The 21,217-nt window shown below is 44.2% G+C and overlaps 1 protein-coding gene across 1 annotated transcript in view; it reads left to right on the forward strand.

The window, feature by feature from the left end:
• The window catches only part of PSD (pleckstrin and Sec7 domain containing), a 301,533-nt gene that overhangs the window by 228,202 nt on the left and 52,114 nt on the right, over positions 1–21,217 (forward strand). The window contains exon 10 of the mRNA XM_029610693.1: positions 3,713–3,756. Coding sequence (XP_029466553.1) covers positions 3,713–3,756 — 44 coding nt within the window. The remainder of the gene's footprint in view (positions 1–3,712; positions 3,757–21,217) is intronic.

Consider the following 21,217-nt stretch of genomic DNA (forward strand, 5'->3'; position numbering starts at 1 on the left):
GATCATAATCAGAGTCACTGGTTTCCTGTGATAGATTTTTCAAGATCCTATGGCAAGAGTTAGTAAATTATGTGGCAGGTTTTTCAAAATTCTGCAGCAATTATGTGGAAAATTTGCATAAAGTTTCACATCTCTCACTATGCAAAACCTTCAAATTTTAATTGAAAACATTTCAACTATATACATATACAAAAATTACTAAGTACAAAAAGCACCAATTACAAAGGCCTGGCTGTGTTTTTGAAGTCTGTAACTGTAGTGTTTCACAGCTGGCAGAGAGGACATTCATTTCAGTTCATAGAAGACTTGATGACTGGCACGACTGCTGACAAGTTTCAACTTATGCTGGTTCAACCCCTTTTTGTGTCTGTTACCATGTGTCCAATATATGTGCACATATCTTTCTGTAATAGCAGAAATCCCTTCAAAACAAAGTATGCAATATAAATCAAGGGATAAAAATAATAATGAAGTTAAATTAAAAAAATATTTCATAAACTATTTAGAACATGGCATCAGAAAAAAATAGTGTTCAATCGATTTACATCCACCGCCTCTCACCACTCAATGGGCCCCAAGCAGTATCAGCAATGCACACCTTTGATCTAGCGTTTCGCCATTATCATTAGCGCATATTTGGATGATAGTTGCCGTTTTTGAATTGATGAATAACCCTTGGAATGTACAGTTGGTGGCAATCCCAGTTTAACTCATCACCCCTGAAGCAGGGAGCATTGCCTGCCGAAACGTGAGCTCCTGTCTGGTGTTCTGGTGAGGAGGTGAACGGCATGTTTGCCTCTTTAAGATGAGTCAGTATTTTTTCATAATTTCATTGTGTTTGAGAGTGCATTTTTAAATCACTAGAGTGTAGTTTTAATTATAATTCGAAATAACTAAATAAATTGTTTATCTGCGAGAGCAGAGTGAACCAGCAGATGAATGAGATAAGAACATAAGAACATAAGAAAATGCCATACTGGGTCAGACCAAGGGTCCATCAAGCCCAGCATCCTGTTTCCAACAGTGGCCAATCCAGGCCATAAGAACCTGGCAAGTACCCAAAAACTAAGTCTATTCCATGTAACCATTGCTAATGGCAGTGGCTATTCTCTAAGTGAACTTAATAGCAGGTAATGGACTTCTCCTCCAAGAACTTATCCAAACCTTTTTTAAACACAGCTATACTAACTGCACTAACCACATTCGCTGGCAACAAATTCCAGAGTTTAATTGTGCGTTGAGTAAAAAAGAACTTTCTCCGATTAGTTTTAAATGTGCCCCATGCTAACTTCATGGAGTGCCCCCTAGTCTTTCTACTATCCGAAAGAGTAAATAACCGATTCACATCTACCCGTTCTAGACCTCTCATGATTTTAAACACCTAGATCAAAGGTGTGCGTTGCTGATACCGCTTGGGGCCTCATTGCATGGCGAGAGGTGGTGGATGTAAATCGAGTGAGCACCGTTTTTGCTGATGCTGCGTTCTAAATAGTATATGAAATGTTTTATTAATTTAACTTCATTAATATTTGTATCCCTTGTTTTATATTGCACATATCTTTCTGTGCAGTTAACAGCATGACAAACTGCTGATGCTGAGGGCATTTTCATTATACATAAGCTCATATACTTGAAAACACGGCAAGGACTTTGTTAAGAATACATAAAAAGGATGGTTGCACTGTATTTCAATTCAGAACAAAGTGACACTTCACAGTTAAAACTTTGTCACCATTCAGGGTAATTTTCAAAGGAAAATGTAAATCTAACTTAACTATCATAACAATTTTCAAAAGCTCATTTACCCATGTTAAATGCACTTAACGCGGGTGAAACCTATTGACAATTCAATAGCATAGGTTGTAGCAATTTTGAAAAGCCTTAAAAATTGCCACTATATATGCTATTGTCAGCCGGTCGGGGGTGTGTCAGGGGGGTCAGGGGGCGGTCCGAGGTGGGTCCAGGGGAGTGGCAACGGTTCAGGGGTAGGGTGGTCGCGAGTCCCCCGGCACTGCGGCCTGTGCCGGGGGATGCCGAGGCGGCACGCACACAAGTTACGCCTGCCTCAAGCAGGCGTAACTTGTATAGCAAAGGTAGGGGGGGGGATTTAGGTAGGACTGGGGGTGGGTTAGATAGGGGAAGGGAGGGGAAGGTGGGGGGACACGGAAGGAAAGTTCCCTCCAAGGCCGCTTCGATTTCGGAGCGGCCTCGGAGGGAACGGAGGCAGGCTGCGCGGCTACGCGCATATCTTATAAAATCCGACGTACTTTTGTTTGCGTCGGCCGCGCGAACAAAAGTACGTGCGCGCGTACTTTTTTAAAGATCTACCTCTAAATGTTTAACTCGTTAAATGGTTGAAAGGATGGCACACATGCAGGTGCAAGAGTCTTTGTACAAAGACGAAATTCTTTTAAAGGTGCATTATTTCATCTAGGAGTTACATCATCATCATTTTTGGTTGATATAAGAGCCCTCTAAGAAATCAAAACATTTTGATTGCTTTCTCTGTCCACCACTCCAGCTTCACCCCTCTTCTCTCCTCTGTCTATACCAGCGTCAGCCTCAGCCTCACCTCCCTCCCTTTCCCTGCAGGCTGATTGTGAGGGGAGGTGCTGGAGCAGGAACACAGAGGTAGCTGAGACTGAAGGCAAGCACTCTAGCTTTCTTCAAATTGTTGAATTAAAAGGTGTGGAAGCTTCAGATATGTTGTGTGGCAGGCTGTAAATTATGTGGCAACAAGCTAATTATGCGGTTTCTTCCAGGGCTGCAGAATCAGGGGAGCCTGGGAGCCCTGATCTTACTGCCTCAAATGAGCTATTAGCCTAACAACCATATTTAGTATCAGTTGTGGTCTATGCAGCTGCCTCTGGGGTAAACCCATATAGACAGAGTTGCAGTAATCCAATTTAATGTCACCAAAGCAGGTACTACTAAGGTCAAATTCTGAGAGGTTAAATAAGGCCTCATCTGACTAATCTTCCATAAAGAGCCAAAAAAAAAATTTCACCACAGCAGATACACCAATGTGGTAGAATCCAAGCAAATTCCTAATTCTGAACTGTTAACACACCAGATTAAGTTATATCATTAATAACTATTTTAAATTTGGGTTGAAGCTCTTTGTTGCCCACTCAGGATATCTCTGAGGTCCGTTGGCATGGGGCCAGTGAGTCACTGCATTAAGCCCTCTGTTAAGCAGAGACATTTCTTCCCAACCCTCATTTGAAATCGGGATAAATGGCTGCAAATCATAACCATCACAAGAGAAATTTAGACCCAAATGATCTCTCCTAAGGAAGCCAAATAAACATTAAATAGGGGGCTAAAACTGATCCTTGGGGGGGAACCCCACACTTTAATTCATGCCGACGAGACTGAAAACTTCCCATCACAACCCGATAATATCTACCAGACTTACACAAGGAAGGGAGAGAGAGGGAGGGAGAACATGTTTTCATCTTCAACGGGAGTAAGAGCAAAGGTTCCCATCAAGGTTTTCAGCAAGAACCAGTAAGCAGGTGTACAGTTCCAGAGAGGAAGGCCACTGCACGATGCGCAGTGGCCGTTCCCTTTGAGGGTTCCCCTGCAGAGTGGGCTTGGGCCTCACGCAGATACCCAGCGCCCCGGCCACACCCTCACAGCCTGTGCTCTCGAAATTCCATCGAGCTGTTGTACATTGCTAACTCGTTCTTTCTTTCTTTTGTCTCCAAAGGCTTTGTACAGCTCCATCAAGAATGAGAAGCTACAGTGGACAATGTAAGTAAAGTAGCGGAAGATGGGCTCTTTCTCTCTCTTTGCTTGTTGTCTCTCTTGGCAGTTCTCATATTAACTGGGTTTTTACTCCATGACTGGGCGTTGTCTCTGCAGAGTATAGGAAGAACTGCTGGTTCATTTTCAATCTCATTAGTGTGTAAGGTGGGGGGAAGCGCAGCCATTTATGTCAGACTAGGCAGTCTATATATAAGGTGTACTGGAAAAAGGTAGTTGTGGCCTAGAGACATTTGCATGGGAGGCTCTGAAGAGATAAACAGAAGACTGAAAGAGAAGATGAGTGCAGCCTGAACTGAAGTGTCCTGGGACAGTATACTTGTAGGGGTCTGCTCTAGGGCAAATTGTGCCCTGAGTGAAAACCGTTGATGGTGCTGTTAGTGGGGGGATGGGGGTTGCATGACAAGCTTTCTCTGTCCTTTTAGCCACCCTTTTGTAAGGGATGAGGGGGGAATGGTTTTTCTCTCCAACCCCTCCCATCCCAAATCATATACTCTTATCATATAATCTCTCTCTTTTCCTCCTCCCTCCCAGGAATCACACATTCCTGAGTTGAGCGTGGGTCCTGTGTTACCAGAGGTCCCTCTAGACAGAAGTATTTTTTTTGTGTGGGGGGGGGGACAAGCCAAAGTGACATTTCCACACATCACACCCATGCCCCTTCCCCACAGTACAGCCCCCACCGTCGCCTATAAAATAGCTATAGAAGACACCTTAAAAGTCCCAAGAAACACCCAGCCAGTTTCAGCCTCCTAATAAAACTACCATTATCATTATTGGGTAGAATCATTTAGCCAGTTCTTCTCTATGTGAGTGAAGCCAGGATGAGCCAGAATCTCGGTATAACCCCTGCACCTCCTGTTCTGTATCACACACTCCACATTCCCCGACAAAGGCTAGGATGTTTCTCCCAACAACTCACCCTACCAAGCAAAATTGCATGGCAACTTCCAAGAGCACATTTTGGGCTTGATTTTCAAAGGGAATTATGCACATAAAGCTCTGTTTTGTTTTGTTTTTTTAAATCAATTAAAGGGCTGTGCATGCAGAGGCTCATGTAAAATCCCATTTCCCGTGTACTTTTCGCCGGCGCTAGCAAGAGGCTTTTTGGGGAAAGCATTTGTGTGCACACTTTAGATTTTCGAAAGTATGTACACAAATGTACAGTGCGTGCATTGAATTGTCAACAGGTTTCACCTCGGCATCCCCCAGCCGGATTTACGTGCGCGCCTATTTTGCATAGGCCGCTGACGCGCGCAAAGCCCCGGGACACACTTAAGTCCCAGGGCTTCGTGGAGGGGGCGTGTCCGGGGGGGCGTGTCAGCCGGTCGGGGGTGTGTCAGGGGGCGGTCCGGGGGCGTGACAACGGTTCAGGGGTAGGGCGGTCGCGAGTCCCCTGGCACTGCGGCCTGTGCTGGGGGATGCCGAGGCGGCGCGCACAGTGCGTGCAGAAAGCTCCAGCTGCTTGGTGTCCGCGAGTTCCGGGACAACCCATAAAATGTCATGCATCAATCCACTTTGAAAATTTGAGCTAAAGTCTGCGGGCTGTTGGAAAATGATCCTTCCCAGGGCTGGCACGTGTAGGCCTTGCACTTGCTCATGTGTCTTGGGGGGAGGGGGAGGAGGGGGCAGCGATATAGGATATCTTGTCCACTCTGGCATCCTCTTAATTCCACCTGACCCCATGGTCTCTTCCCCACCAGCAGCTCTTTCAGCTGCCTCTCTTCTCCACCCTGCCAACCTCTACCTGATCTCCCTCCTTGAATCCACTCCCACATTCTCATTCCCCACCTGCTCTCCCTCCTCCCCCACTCACTCACTCCACATGCTCTGTCTCCCACCAACCCATTCACTCATCCACTTTCCCATGCGCTCGCTCCAACCTCTCATCCCTATTCACCCCATACTCTCTCTCCATCCCCCTTACATATACCCCCTACTCTTATCTTCACCCTCCACTATCTTTCCCACTCATCCCCTTGCTCTCCTTTCTTCCTCCCACCCACCCCTTACTATGAGTTCTCTCCCCCCACTTAAACACCATACTTTCTCTCCACCCAACCATCACCCCCATGCTTGATATAAAAATAACAAAGCAAATTTACTGTTTATTAGCAGTTATTTTTGAGTAAATATACATTTAGAAATTGTATTTAAATCTTTAAAAGTAATGCATTTTTTAAAATAATATACTTCAGATTTGTATCAGAATTTTATCAGAGAAATACAGTTTTAAAAATGTAACAGTATCTTATGAGGGATTGATTTATTTAAAAATTAATATATCGCGTGACCGGTAAACTTTACAATAAAAACAGTTTACAGATTTAACAAACCTGCAAAAGATTATAACTACTTTCTATGCATAGCTATATCTGTTCTCAATGTATCTGCACATCCTACATCTGAGAAAATACTCACAGTCTACCCAAGAGATGTCTGACAGCACAGCCGCTGCTGTTTGGATAGTCATCGGTGGGAAGATCCCCAGGCATATGTCTGGCACCTTCTTTGTATCATCTTCATCTTGTATAGAAAACAGGATGTATAGGAATGGATTAAGTTACATGGCTACTCGTGGCTATCTAATCATTGTCTTCTTTATTTTCAGCACTGCCAAACATTGCCGTGTATGGATTTTAATATGCTTGCCCTATTGGGTAGTCTTGATTTTAGCAACTATTCATATGCTTGCAATATCTGTAGCCATTTGCAAGATGACGTGATAAACCTTTCATCACCTCTGATGGTCCAGTTGTTTCTGCCAGTATATTGCTGGTCTGCTTTAGCTGTTTTTAGTTGTCTGGTGCTTGGACACATGTATGGTCAATCATTCATCAGCTTTAGGGCAGTTTTTCTTTGTTGTAAGAATCTTAAAAGCAGTCTTTTTTTGTATCAAGGAGCAGATAAATGCAAGAACCAAGCAATTATCATCTTCATCTTCACTCTATTAAGGTGTCATGCAAATATTAAGTTATCAACATAAGAATACCAATAAATGAAAGACAGGTTGCTATATTCTACATCTAAAATGCCTCATCTACTTGGAAATATTTCATGCTCTCTCTCCCACCTACCTCCACAGCAGACTGTGTGGTTGGCAGCCAGAATGAGGCTTCAGGACAGACAGTGCTGGCAGCTATGATCTTTGCCAGTGGGTCCCAGACGCTTTGCCAACTTTTCATTTTCTCTGTCACCCCACCCCAGCCCAACGGGTTATGCTGACAAAGCTTGGGATGCTCCTTTGTCTCACGGTGCCCCAGGTGACCACCCAGCTCTCCCTCCCCAAAGGCGGCCTGGAGTGTCATTTTATTCTCTGTGTGTATCTGGTTCACAGCCCGAAGAGAGTAATGACTGGGTGATTGCTGGAGTTATCCAGTAGAGCTGCTGTCCAGTTTCACAAAAGTACTTCCCAGCTTCTGGGTTTGAACTTATGAATGGCCCTAAGAAAACTTGCATTTTAGATCACAAGATGAATGAGTAAGTGAAATATGGAGACATTAGGGATGTGATCCCTTTTCTAAACATTTCAGAAGATGCCAACATTTTTTAGTGCAGGGTTAGAGGCTAATGTAGTGGATCAGAACAATTTATGGTGTCAACTAAAAACCCAAGGAGTGCTTCCAACATCAGTTTTGAGAGAGAGACCTGTTGAACGTGATTTTGGAAGAAATTTGATTTTACCAGGGGTCCTGAGTGGACCTTTGACAAAGCTGAGGAGGCAAGGTTTCCTGCACTGCACCGTGTAAAGGCTGAGTTACGCGGTGTCTCGTTTCAGGGCTGCTGCTCTCTAAATGATCGGGTTTGGGATAAAGCTTGCCCAAAGGGTCACTAAAGAGTGTAAGCATAAAGTCTTAATCCCCTTTATAATATAAAAGTATTCCCTCCCCGCCATCACCTAATGAAGACACAGTGCTACAGCTAATCGCTTCAAAGCAGTGATTAACAGCACTTTTTATTTACTAATCCTTTGGTTCAGATTCTCTCAGCTCCCATGGCTGAACTATGAGTTTGGTTCATCTAGTGTTTTTGAAGACTTCATCTAGGGACACACAAGGACATGGGGTTTTCATACTCCCTCATTAATGAGCTGCTTGCAAACTTTACATCCTTTAAAAAGAAAAAAAGGCAATTCTGGTTGTACTATATATATATAAAAATATAATTTCTAAAAAGCACAAGCACACAGTCGCATAATATTTCCCTTTGGTTGGTGGAGCCTGGAAAAAAGGAAATGCAAAGTATTTGATTTCACATCACATTGACAGTGATGCTTCAAGTCTATAGTTCTGCTTTTATTTTTTACTGCTTAATTTAAAGAAGTTCTGTCTATTTAAAAAATAACAATAAGTATTGCCTGCTTTCAGGAAATGTTTGTTAATGGCAAAATTAAGGCTAATGGATCTAGATTAGTCAAATTTCACAAAACTGTTAATGGGGTTAGAGTATGCTTTCTCACAAGTTGGTGATGCCAGTGAGCAGCATGAGCTATCTTATTGCTAGGTCACCTTTGTTTCATGTTCTTGGCATGAAAGGTTGTGGCTTCCCTGAGTCCACGCCTCTGTTTTTCTTGCCACGATAATTGTGCTGCTTGTGTGTCAGTGCCATGCCTGCTTGGGCTTTGCTTGAGGATCTGCACAGCTGTGCCTCCCAGTTTTCTTAAGGCTCTGCCACCATCCTGAATCTAAGTAGTTAGAGCTTTCTGAACTTGCAAAAATTCTGAACTGTAAACGGCAAGGTCATGACAATTTTGTTTAACTGCCAGTTGAATTATGCAAAAGACTGTTTTCTTGGTATTCTGGAAAGACTGCAGTGAATGCTGTAGAACCATGACTTGCAGGGCTGGTCTCAAGGGGCAGCATCTTTGGCCGAAGCCAGGGGCTCCGGCCTTTCAAAGGGGCCCTATAGGCCGCACACTTCTTAAGACATTACTATAGTGTGGTCCATGCAAAAAAAAAGCAATAATTTGCAGACTGTTATTTGTTTGGCGAGCACCAATGTGGTTGTGGTGCCTTGTCTGCCATTACTCTTTGTTCTGTTTGGTCTATGATTCCAGCATCATATGAAATGTACACAGTACACATTACAAAAATACAGAGCTTGTAAAATCTCTCCTAAGTACAAAATATCAACAGATAGGAACGGTGAAACACATAAGAGCTGGCGACAATTGGTACAGAGTGGATCAAAAGCATTGTGAAGGCATTACTGTTGGGTATCAGCAAGACAGGTGTGTGTGCAAGACCTCCTTAGTAGAGAGTTTACCCAGACAATTCAGTCATCCACCCATAAGGCCCCCTAAGGGTGCCACTGTTTGCTATTTTTCAAAAAGGTTTTTATGCTTGCAACTACAATTCAGTTAAAGATTTAAACAATGCAATATTAGCCATGCAAAATTAATCAAAAATGATAACTCCCGAATATATCTGTTATTGATCACACTGCCAAGGGGGCGGAGTTAGCAATCTGTTAATGATCACACTGCCAGGGGGGCGGAGTTAGCAATCTGTTGTGAATCTGCTAAGGAGTTAGTAATCTGATCAATGCTGCACCCTCAAGGGGAGGAGCTAGCAATCTGTAATACTCCGTAGGCGGGGGTCAATGATCTATTGTGGGTTGGCTCCCACAGTGTGGCAGTCTGTACGATACCGCTCTAGTAGTGTAAGGAATAAACAGTGGAAATTGGTGAATCCTTGGGCCAATGGCAGATGACAGCACCCCCAGGAGGATATCCTGAGAGGGACCATTGGCTAGGCTGGAGTATGGAGACAAATACACAGGCTGATACAGTACAGTGCGCTCCCTAGCGCCTCCTTTTGCCCATTTCTACCGCACCACCTAATTTAAATACAGAATCACGTGCACAGGCGAGTGGCCTGTGCGCGCGCTCTCCCGCGGACTTTACTGAATCGGCCTGACAGATAGCTCTTTATTAGACAGGAAGTAGAACCACCAGAGGTGGCAGTAGTGAGTTGATGTGCCCGGCAGGGCTGAAGTCCTTCAGATACTGGAACTGCCATCTCTGGGTTGCTGAGCTGTAGAGAGAGAGACTATAGGTAGTGAGTAGACAGGGTATGCTGGATACATAACCAGTAGTAGATGATACACTCACAATTGTAGATATCTGTAATGGCGTCTATGCAACAGAGAGTCTTCAGTATATTCAGGAACAGGAGCCATAGGCGAGTACTGGTTCCTATATTCAGTCTGGAATAAGAACTCACAATATCTGCGTATGAGATGGCTTCTGGAATAGAAGAAAGTCTTTGGAGAGTTTTAGGAACATAGGCCCTCGTGGAGCGAGTACCGGTTCCCATCTGCAATCTGTAATAGTAATGTACCAGATATAGGTATGCGATAGCTTCTGAGATAGAAGAGAGTCTGTGAAGGGTTTTAGGAACAAGGGCCCTCGTGGAGCGAGTACCGGTTTTTCTCTGCAATAGTAACTCACGATCTCCGTACCTGCGATAACATCTTAGACAGAAGGGAGTCTTCAGAGATTAGGAACATAGGCCCTCGTGGAGCGAGTACGGAATCCTATCTGTAATAGAACTCAGTGTTCACGTCTGCGATCACTTCCAGGTAGTAAGGAGTCTTCTGAGCATTCAGGGACGTAGGCCCTCGAGGAGCGAGTACCGGATCCCGTCTAGCAGTCTGAAATCAAGAAGAGAAAGTGGGGCCCCCGAGGAGCGGGTACCCCTTGGTAAGTTTGTGGAGGCAGAGCAGCAGAGAAGTTTCTTCCTTGCTAACTCGATTCGAAGTAGCAAACTAAGACCTTTTAAGTTGGAAGCGGATGATGTCACTACGGGGGGGACGCCCCCGAGGTTCGTGCCCTTTCTGGTACAAACTCTGGAGCGCACGCGCCCTTATGTCATCAAGAACATGGCGGATCCGCAGCGTCAGGCCAGCCCAGGGATTCTGGGGAGAAGTGGCGAGGAGAAGCCGCGGCAGCATCTGTCCGTCAGAGCCGAAGGGAGTCTCCACAAAGGTAGAGAGGGTTGAGCGAGGACGAGAACAGGCATGAACGCAACAATATCATGTGCTTAATAACATTGAACATGAACCCCGACATTAGCTGGCATTTCTGATAGAAAAGGTCTACTCTCAAGAGATCGGGAGATCCCAGATGGAGCAAACTTTACATAAGATAAATTCCCCCCTGATGCAAGTTATCCAAAATGCCAGCTGATATTCCTATTGCTTGTTGATATTTGACACAGTATACATTAGCCAGCATTGGCTAGTTTTGGGCTGTTATCAATTGGCAATACAGCACTTGATTGTGGTTGGTGTATGTCCGATGACGTCCGTTCACAATTTTTGCAGTTGTGTTTTTTCTCTTTTCTGGTACATTTTATGTCATCAACTTGTCAGTGAAGTATTTTGAAACTGAGCATGTAGTACAGTAGTTGTACTGAAATTGACTGAAATAGACTTTTATAGCTGGGTTTAAACAAGCCCATGGTGCTAAGAAAAGGAAACACAAGGAATACAGGGATCTGAACAGGCAAAAAAAAACATTATTTCCAGCCAGAAGACATCAACGACAAAAGCGCCAGTTCGACTATTAAGGCTGCGATGAACCAATAACCAATGAGAAGGTTCAAAATTGAATTTTATCATCACCTAGTTGATGTGGCATTACAAAAGCTAGAAGACAGATATTCCATACTTGACAAATATAATGCCCTATTTGACTTCTTGTACGTCTTCCATGCACTAATGTAAACAAATAGCTCTGTAAACAAATAACTGACTTACAAGTTGCCTTCACTGATTCAAAATCTGGATAATTTGATGTGGGCGGAACTGAATTAGCTGAAGAACTTCACAGCATGTGCTTATTTCTGCCATACGATGTTAAAACTGCTGCTGTTTATTGAGTCTAACAGTTTATGGGAAATCTACCTCAGTGTTGCAGTTGGTCTTCAAATTTTGTTGGCAGTGCCTGTGGCGGTTACTTCGGCGGAATGCAGCTTTTCTAAATGTAATCTCGTAAAACACTATTGAAGATCTAGCATGAGCCAAGACTGTTTAAAGCACTTAAGAACATAAGAAATTGCCATGCTGGATCAGACCAAGGGTCCATCAAGCCCAGCATCCTGTTTCCAACAGAGGCCAAACCAGGCCACAAGAACCTGACAAGTCTTCTATAGTAATTGAATGGGAAGTAGGTTGGAAAACTGATTACATTAAAATAGATGAATTTGTGTTCAACTGAGTTCATCAAATTTGGTTTAAGTAATCTAGAATGACGTCTGTTTTACCTAATTGTAGGCTTAGGTCCACTGCTAGTGGCCCTTACATTGAGAGATTGACGGTGTTTCAGATACTACATTGCTGCTTATTGTCATTTAATAATATGTAATCTTCCTGGACTGTGTAGAACCATTAGCCTTGCTTTGGTGACTTTATATTTAATTAAGTCTGAGGTGTTTACTATATTTTGAACTGCAAAGAGAAGAAGCATTTGTAGAGGGGTAGGCCTAACAGAGGGTTATCATGGTGACTGCATCTGCCTGAGCACTGTCAGCTGTGTTGTTCTATGTTAATCTAGTCCACAGAAAATAAATGCGGAATTATGTAATAACAGTAGTTATAAATAAGAAGGACCCCGAAATGTCCAAGACCGGCCCTGGTGACTTGGATAGACTAGTCGCTGAGTGTTTTTGCTTGCCTTGTTCCTGGAAAGGCCAGGGTTAGTGCTGCATGACTGAAGGTTAGATGGAGCGGTAACCACCGGTTGCGCTGACTTGTATCTCCTGTTGGGAAGTGCATGCCAACCTTCCATTCTGAACGGGACTGTACATTTTTTTTTTCTGCATCCCAGCAAATGGGACTGCTATATATTGTGGGTGTGCAGTTTAGGTGCATCTGAGATCATTTACGATTTGCTGTGGCTCAGCTTGTTGTCACCTTGCAGAACTTAGATATGGGGAGAGGAATTTTCAAAAGGATCTTGGATGCCTAAACCAGGAGTGAGGTGCCTAGAACCCTGGGCATCAGATTTGCCCTGGGCAAAGCAGCTAAACGCAGCAACATTAGTTCGCTGATGTTCGAGTAGGTGTTCCCAGGGGCATGTTTGGGTCAGCAGAGAAAAAAATGCAGATAGAACTGGATTTCTACCATACACTGTTAGCCAGTTTTCTGAGAGAAACTACTCGGGTAGCTTATTGAAATTTGCCTGCATGGTGCAACCATAGACCTACCACTGATCTTGCTCTCTAGTTTCATTTGTGTGTACATTTTATAGGAGTTGGCCAGGTGCAATATTTGCACAAACAAATTCAGAAGCCTTCAGTCAGCTAGCATTAAACACAATCAGGTCAAGGAAGTTTAGCCCTTACGTTTGGGATGTAGTTATATGGACCCATGGGGATTACAGGTTTATTCACATGCAACAGCTCAAGCTCATCTCAGCAGGCTCTGCTGAAGCACTGAGCCTCTGCTGCTGTTCTTCATTTCCGTTTCTTTTTTTAGTGGGCATTACTGCCGAAAATTTGGATTTCTACAGGGTTTGCAACCCGAAGAGGATCCAAATGCAAATAACCTTATCAGAGGTGTTCCTGCTGCCACTTGGGGTGGATAGTCTGGCATAGGAAACATGGGAAAGGAACAGCAGACTTTGACTTCTGCGGTGCAGTTATGGAGCAAAACAAATAGTGGGAAAAGAGAGAGAACTGGAAAGCGAGATCTGAACATCCATCAGCATTAACAGCGTGAGCTGAGGAGACCCAAGAAACTAGGTGAGAACAGGAGGGAATTGAGAAGAAATGAGCTCTGAGATGCAGCCACATGGATCGGGAGCGTGGAAGGAAAGATCCTGTTAAAACTGTATAGTAGCACGAGTAGGGATCCCCCCCACACACATACAGCTTGTCACTCATACGTGTCAGTACACAAAAGACTTCATATGTAAATTACTGCGGACTCAAGGAATGAATTAAATGTGACCATTATTATTAAATATCTCCCGAGCAGAGGCATGCAGTTAAGCATTTCTGATCTGCTGCCGGTTCCATGACAGGGCCATGGCTGGGGGCGGAGGGAAAACTGCCGCCTGTATTTCCAGGCCGTGCGCCTGCTCCTTCTCCACAGGCTGCAAGTGGATCCATGCTGTTAGGTGGCTGAAAGAGAAGAGACGCAGTATCGGCCAACGAGTCACAAAACTCCATCCTTCAAACCATATAAGCAAGTCGTCTTTCCCATCGCACCTAGAAGGGGAGAAGAGGAAACTGACAGACAGAGGCTGGAAACTGTTACCAGGGAGTGAAGAAAATAGAATTTCTTCCCTGCAGTCAGCATGAACGGTGTCACTCCGGAGCTCCTGCTCTGTAACAAAAGAAAGAGAGAAAAAAAGGGAAAATCATGGATCCGTCTGAGAGAACCCAAGAACGCTCTCCAGATCGGAAGCTGGCAGAAAGCAGCATGCTAGCATCCTGGGACACCACTTCATGCTCCGAGAACACACGGCATGATGGGCAGCAGGCAAGGAAACAGTTAAGCTGACATTCAGCAAATGTATCAAGCAGTCACGCTGTCACAGCTCCAGTTCTTATAATCACACAGCACAGGACTTCACACACCAACATAGCCAGTCATGGAAGCACCCAGTCAGCTAAAAGAGAGAAAGGACTCTTCTCAGAAAAACCCCTGGAGAGCATTTCCCACTGTCTACGCCTCCCCTTCCCAGCCAGAGATCTCCTGCACCTACCACTACCCAAACTAGAAAATAGCCATTGGGTTATGCTTATGTGTGTGTGCATTAACGACTGATCCTTCAGCAGGAATACACGTAGACACAAAGGACCAGGGAGTCAAACTTTACTTCTTTTAATTGGGTACTCGTTCAGGTTCAGAATGAGAGTCTGACTGAGCCATAGGCAGTCTCCAGAACGGTGCGGCCGCTCGCATGTCTGAGCCCGCAGCATCAAAAAGGAGATGCAGAGGTCAGCATACCTGCAAAGGACTCTCTGCTCCCTCTGACTTTATGCTCCACCCTCGCGCTCTCCTCGTTAATGCTCCTTTGGGGATGTGTCTTAAGGCCTTCCTTGTGTTCCTGCCACTCTACTCCTTGCTCCCCGGTCCCTGCTGTTCATCAGTTCAAATCCAGGTATTCCTGACCAGTTTGGTTCTGGTTCAGGTCAATAAAGGCTCAGTAACTGGTTCGGCAGTTCATGTGAACTGTTCGGTTCACATGAACAATTGTAGATACAAGGTGCATTGTAATAATTCTTTACAGGTTGGGCAGAGCAAATTAATAGGTCCAAATCTATTGGTACAAAACAAAAGAAATTCTAATACATTTGAAATGCTTATTTTGTTGCTACTGTCAAACCTACAATGTAAATCCTCCTAGATGTTGATTTTATGCACTCATTCAGGTTTACTCTGGTTCTGGGGAGAGTGTGTATACAATTTCTGGATTTTTTTTTTTTAGTTAAACCTTTATTCTAAAGCAAGGAAATGCTTACAGTGCCTGAATGTAATCCACTTTGAAGTATCTGAAAGGTGAAATATAAATCTAATAAATAAATAATACGAATTATTTTTTTGCGGGTCTGTTCCTGTCCAGCAGAAACTTTCAAACCAGGGTTCAGGTTCTGTTCCAGTTTTTGGTTCAGGTTCGCCTTCCCTCCCTGGATATAGGACACATCAGGCCGTCCACATGCAGTCTTAGGTTAATGTAATGTAAGCTAACGCCCTCAGGCAGAGAGAAATGCACGGTACTTGAACAGGGATGAGAACCCAGCACTCTACCTGCGGCAGGCGGCGCAGGTTATTCAAAGGACATGTCATAGGCTTTTCAGCTATTTCAGTGTCTAATTATATGTAAAAAAAAATACAGGTGCAGATCTATAAAGAGAAATGGATGAATTTTGTGAGCAGCACTGCTAATTATCCAGGCTTCAGCATTTGCTCAAGTTGAAGTCTTGACAATTGGCGCTTGTGCTTATTGAGTCATTTTGCCTGAATGCCTAATGATAAATCCCTAAAGAGCACGGTTCACGATTACAGTGCGGCAAGGGGGAGAGATGTGCTGTTTATATACGCAACATGTATTGGCTATATTAATCTCAAGACACCTGACACACAAGAACAGGGCTGGGAAATGTTATCCTGTGCAGCGCTGCTTAGCTGGCTTATGTGCTGATAGACAGCATCACTTGGGCACTGCTTCACCACCACCAGCACCTTCTGCTTGGCTGTTTCTAGGGTGATCGTAGAGCTCAAGGTCAAAAGAGAGACGCTGAGCCGCTCCTGGCTTTATTCTCATTGCACATACGGACTGGGGAGGGGAGTGGTCATTTTCAAAGCCACTTCCACAGGTAAAACAGTGCTTTGCCGGTGAAGATGTACTTCTTGAATATTTGCCTTCCCTGTACGCAGGTAAAAGTCTCTGCTTAGTTTCTTCTCCAGAAAAATCACCTGCTCAAATGCGCATGGCTGCTTTTAACTGGGTTAATTTTCAAAGCAAAAAAAAAGCAATGTGCATGCTTCCGCTTTGTAAATCGGTGTAAACTCTTGAGAGTAACAAAGTTCCCCAGACCTCATACCAACGCAGGAGGTCACAAAATGTTCATCCTGGTTCTTAGGGAAGTGGCACTGCAAACTGATTCTGGCAGTGCGTGGGTACCAGGACTGGCTCAGCCTGTCGGTTTTTATATGGAGCTTATACGGTCATCCCGTCTCTTTCACTTGTCTGTTTTGGTCATGATGGTTCACCACTCACTCCACCTGTTTACATGGACTGTGGATGCGAGGCCGTCCTGGAGCATGGGCTGGAGCTTGTTGGTCTGTAAAATGTCTGAATAGTTTTAAAACTCGCTGTCTTCTACCTGCAGTCTGAGGAGGAGGTTTCTCGCCACAGCTCATTGTTTGTTGTCTCCAGTTGGATTAGTTAGCTCTGAGACCTGATATTGTACTTGATTAGAACGATCACTGGAGATTAGTTTCTTTGCACCTGCGCACCAGATCCTTGCTTGCTTATTGTCATTGGTGACAAGCACCTCCCTATACCTACCCAATGGATTATTTGTTATATAGATTCTTCTAAGTAAAGGAAGCAGGATCTTTTTGTAACGGTGCTCATTAGAGCAATGCAGTCCCTGCGCTCAGAGCTGGCATCTATTGCACATGCTTTTCTAGCCATCACAAGGGAAGATTTGAAGCAAGTTTGATTTTTGTTTTAATGGAACAGAAACAGACATGGTAGGAGTGGTGCAGTGCAATAACTTTGGAGCACAGTTTTTTAAGAGAGAGTTTCTGCAGGCTGTAGGGTTGCTATCTGTGTCCAGCTTTCCAAACTAAGGATGATGATATTGCTTAGCTCAAGTCAGAAGAGGCCAGAATTTCGGGTGCCTCTGCTGTATATAGAGTCTATCAAGCTTGCTCCTGCCCCCCAGAGAGGGTCACAGAAATGATGAGTAGGTGGATTAACCCATTATGACGCAAGTGTCCTATTTAGAGGATAGCTTCTTTAAACAAATTTGGGACATAATGGGTTAAGGAAGGGGCACATGGGAAATGGGCTGCAAGTCAGGCACATATCCCCCAAATGATACCACTGTGCAACTCCTTCATGGCATGGACAGCAAAAGAAAATCCCACGGAGGCCTCTAGCATAGACAGAGTTTGAGGGTGAAGAATTCAAGAATAGTGGGGCGGATGTAAAAAGGTGCACTCAGCACAGTGTAACCCTCAATTGTGCGCACGTTTTGTTTTTTTTTTTTTTGTGCCCCCAACTCTACTGCCAAGGCAGCAAGGAGGTTTGCAAACAAAAAATATGTACACAGCATTGAGCGTTTTAAATTAGTGATCTCGCATGGAGATTCCAAGCTAATGCTGTCATTAGCTATTACTCCCCAATACAAAGAGGGGTACTGGTTTACCTCGTTTTCTTAGCACTGGAAACTTAACGCCTAGTCTGAGCTGGAGTAAAGTTTCCAGCTCTGGTGTCAGTCTATGGACAGAAACTGGAGTTCTGGTGCCAGGACCTGTAGTTGGAATTGTATGCTTAGAAAGCATGCTTTTTGCACTGAGAATATCTTTTGTGCTTGTAAATCATATTTTGCATGCAGAAAGCATGGTTTATGTGCACAAATCATTTTCTATGCATAAAAATATGATTTTTGTGCACCAAAAGATACTTCCTGCACTGAAAGCATTATTGTGCATACAATCTTATTTTATGCCTGCAAAACATGTGATTTGTGTACATAAACCATGCTTTCTTTGTATAAACTTGTGTTTCTGTGCGCACATTTTCTGGTTTGTGCACATTTTTTAACTCTCGATGCGTTAGCATGCCATTAGCTTACTGCATCAGGAGTTAAAGAAAAAATTAGCTCATGCATTAAGAAACTGTACACTAAATTTCAGCACACAGTTTTAACAGTCAGCTTTTTTTCATTAAGAAACTGTACTAAATTTCAGCACATAGTTTTAACACTCAGCTTTTTGCATTGACATCAGTGGTAGAGGATCGCTGAAGAGGAGGGGAGAGTCCTGCTGGCAGGGGGGGGCTCTTTATCATTAGAGAAATAGATTTGGGGATAGGATTAGAGAAAGCAGAGAGGTCCATAGCTAGGAGAGATGCAAAGGACATTTCCAGGGTTGCTGGAGCAGAAAGAAGGAAAGAAGAGATTGATGTCATAGTCTGCTTGGTGACAAATGACCTGGCTAAAAAACCCAGGTCAGCGCAATGTACAAGGATTTCATGAAATTTAGTGGCTGCTGAGCCTAGCAGTCTGTCTTGCTGGGGTGTAAATGGCAGTCTGTCTCTCTCAGGCTTGGGGAGGTCCGAGGGCAATCTCAGATTCAGGAAATGCTGTTAAGTAAGCCGTTTCCCCGGGTAGGTTGGCTGGCTGAGAATCTTCCTCACTCAGTCCTCTTGGGCTTCCCTAGCACATTTACTGAGCGGAGGCATTCCCAGGGACGTATTTCGAGGAAGATCAGGTGATTGCATTTTCAAATCCACGCACAGTATTTTCCTTAGAAATTTTAGACACAGAAAAATCGGGCGCAAAAGTCTGTGGCTGTTCTATACCCCTGGCGATTTTCAAAGGGAATTTACTAGGGATGTGCAATTGTTTTTCCCAAATTAGGCAATGTCAACGAATTTGCCTAATTCAGAATGGTTCGGGAGAACCGAAAAACGATTGAATTTTTTCTGAAATTTCGGAAAAAATTCATTTTTGAGTTAGCGCGCACTAACTCCCGATAGTGCCCGCTAACCCGAAAATTGGGGCCCCCGAAAAAAAAACCCCGAACCGCGGGGAAAAACGAAATTCCCGTGGAGGGGCCCCAAAACGAAGCCGGACATGAAATCTTTACCCGAAGCACATCTCTAGAATTTACACATGAGCTATCATACCTAGGTGGACAGTTTAAAAATTGCCCCAAAAGCAGTTAAAAAGAACAGAAAAAATAAAATATAACTAGGAAGTCCTTGGTGTCTCCCTGCTTGCATCTCTCTAGCACAGACCTCACTCCCTCGCAGCCTCTTTCTCTCAGTTCTTGCTCTCTCCTTGTCTGTCTTACAGCCCTCTCTCTCTTCCTGCCTGTCTATGACAGCTCTAGCTCTCTCCCTGTTTGTCACTTTCACATCTCTCAGTCTCTGACCATTGGAGTCCCTCTGTCTCTCTCTCAGCCCTCTTACTCTGTCCTTGCCTGTGTGAATTTTGCACAGTTCTCACTTTTTCCCAGGCTATTTCTCTCTCTCTCTGACTGTATTTCTTTCACAGCCTGCTCTCTCAGACTCCTAGCATACTCTTTCTCTCTCTCTCTGTCCATTTTCCTTCCTGGTAAATTTGGGAAAAAGGGATGCTTTTTGATGTGACACTAGGCTGGCCACACAGGCCACCGTTGCTGAAAGTGGGGAGTGGAGGGCTTGAAGAAGGCAGCATGTCGTGCTGACTCGGGTCAGGGCTAAGTCAAGACTGGTGTTACCTGATGCTGCTCACCCAAGATCTCTAGCTCTGAGCAGCAGAAACCCAAATATTTTTGTGCCACAGTCTGTCAGGGATGCCAGTGGTTTTCCACCCCTGTGACATTGGAATACCTCAGGTACAAACTGAGGGGCTCATTCACTAAGCCGCGTTAGGCCATTTACTTTGTGATAAGTGCAGTTTGTTTGTGCGGTAAATGGCCTAACATGGGGATAATGAAAGGTATTTTAAATACCTCACGCTATTACAGCCCTGGCACCACACGTATTTACATGCAGAGACATGCTAATCAGCTCATGAATACCCTAAATGATGCAAATCAGATTAATGCAGCTTACCAAAAAATCACAAGCCGTGTTATTTGACCTGAAGTTAGCTATAACTCTTGAATTGTAATGCTTGTCCCGATGCTCTCAGGGTTCTGCCTTACAAAAGCTAACAGCCCCCCCCCCCCCCCGAAAATAGCCTAAAAATCTGAGGGTCTGCACAGACTCCCTATGTCACCTCCTTAGTGCACAAATATTAAACAAAACACAAAAAAAAAAGGTTAGGGCCGGGCCCTGCCCCCCAACCCCTCCCCTTCGATCAAAAAATCTGGCCCCTGGAGACCCAGTCCCCATTCTCCGGAGCCCTTCTTACTCACAAATGAGTTCCTGGCTATCCATGGGAGGGGGTCTGGCGTGACCCTATGTGCAAAGGATTGACTAGCGCCATTTTGAAAAATGGTGGCCCGGAACCTAGGGATGCTCTAGACCCCTACTAGACCACTAAGGACTCGTTTGTGAGTAAGGGGCGGGGCTATGGCCTCCAGGGGCCGGATATTTTAATTAAAGGGGAAGGGTTGGGTTTGGGAGAGTAGGACCTAGTGCTGACTATCTTTTTTTTTGTTTTTAATTTGTGCACTCTGGCCACCTCCAGGGGCGGCAGGTTGTGGGGCGGGACAGAGAGTTTGTGCAAACTCTTTGGATTTTTGGCTACTTTCTTGGGATGTGAGGGCTTACTTGGCCTGTTGGCCTCTTTAGTCAGTGGTGGTCCATATTCCTGGGAGCACCATAGCACGTTCTAAGGGGGCAATCATTGCCAAAGTATTTTTTCATGGGAGGGGGGAATAACCGGGTAAGTCACAAAGCAGCAGGGTCATTTATTTATTTATTTATTTATTTATTTATTTATTTATTTATTTTCTATACCGATGTTCCTGTATACAATACATATCGCACCGGTTTACATGGAACTGAACTGTCGCCTCAGGGCGTAATACATTATAACAAGTTGACATATAACTTAAAGGAGAACATTCATGAACAAGGTAAACTGAAGCAGGGAACAAAAACTATCTTTTGTCACTCCTGTGGTATACCGCAGCTTAGTGAATGAGCCCCTTAGATTGCAAGCCCTCTGGAAATAGGGAAATACCAATAGTACCTTAATGTAATCTGCTTCGAAGTGCCACAAAGCAGGAATTTAAAATCAAATAAACAAATAACTACATAAATAAA

This window comes from Rhinatrema bivittatum, chromosome 7 (assembly GCF_901001135.1).
Source record: "Rhinatrema bivittatum chromosome 7, aRhiBiv1.1, whole genome shotgun sequence".
NCBI lineage: Eukaryota > Metazoa > Chordata > Amphibia > Gymnophiona > Rhinatrematidae > Rhinatrema > Rhinatrema bivittatum.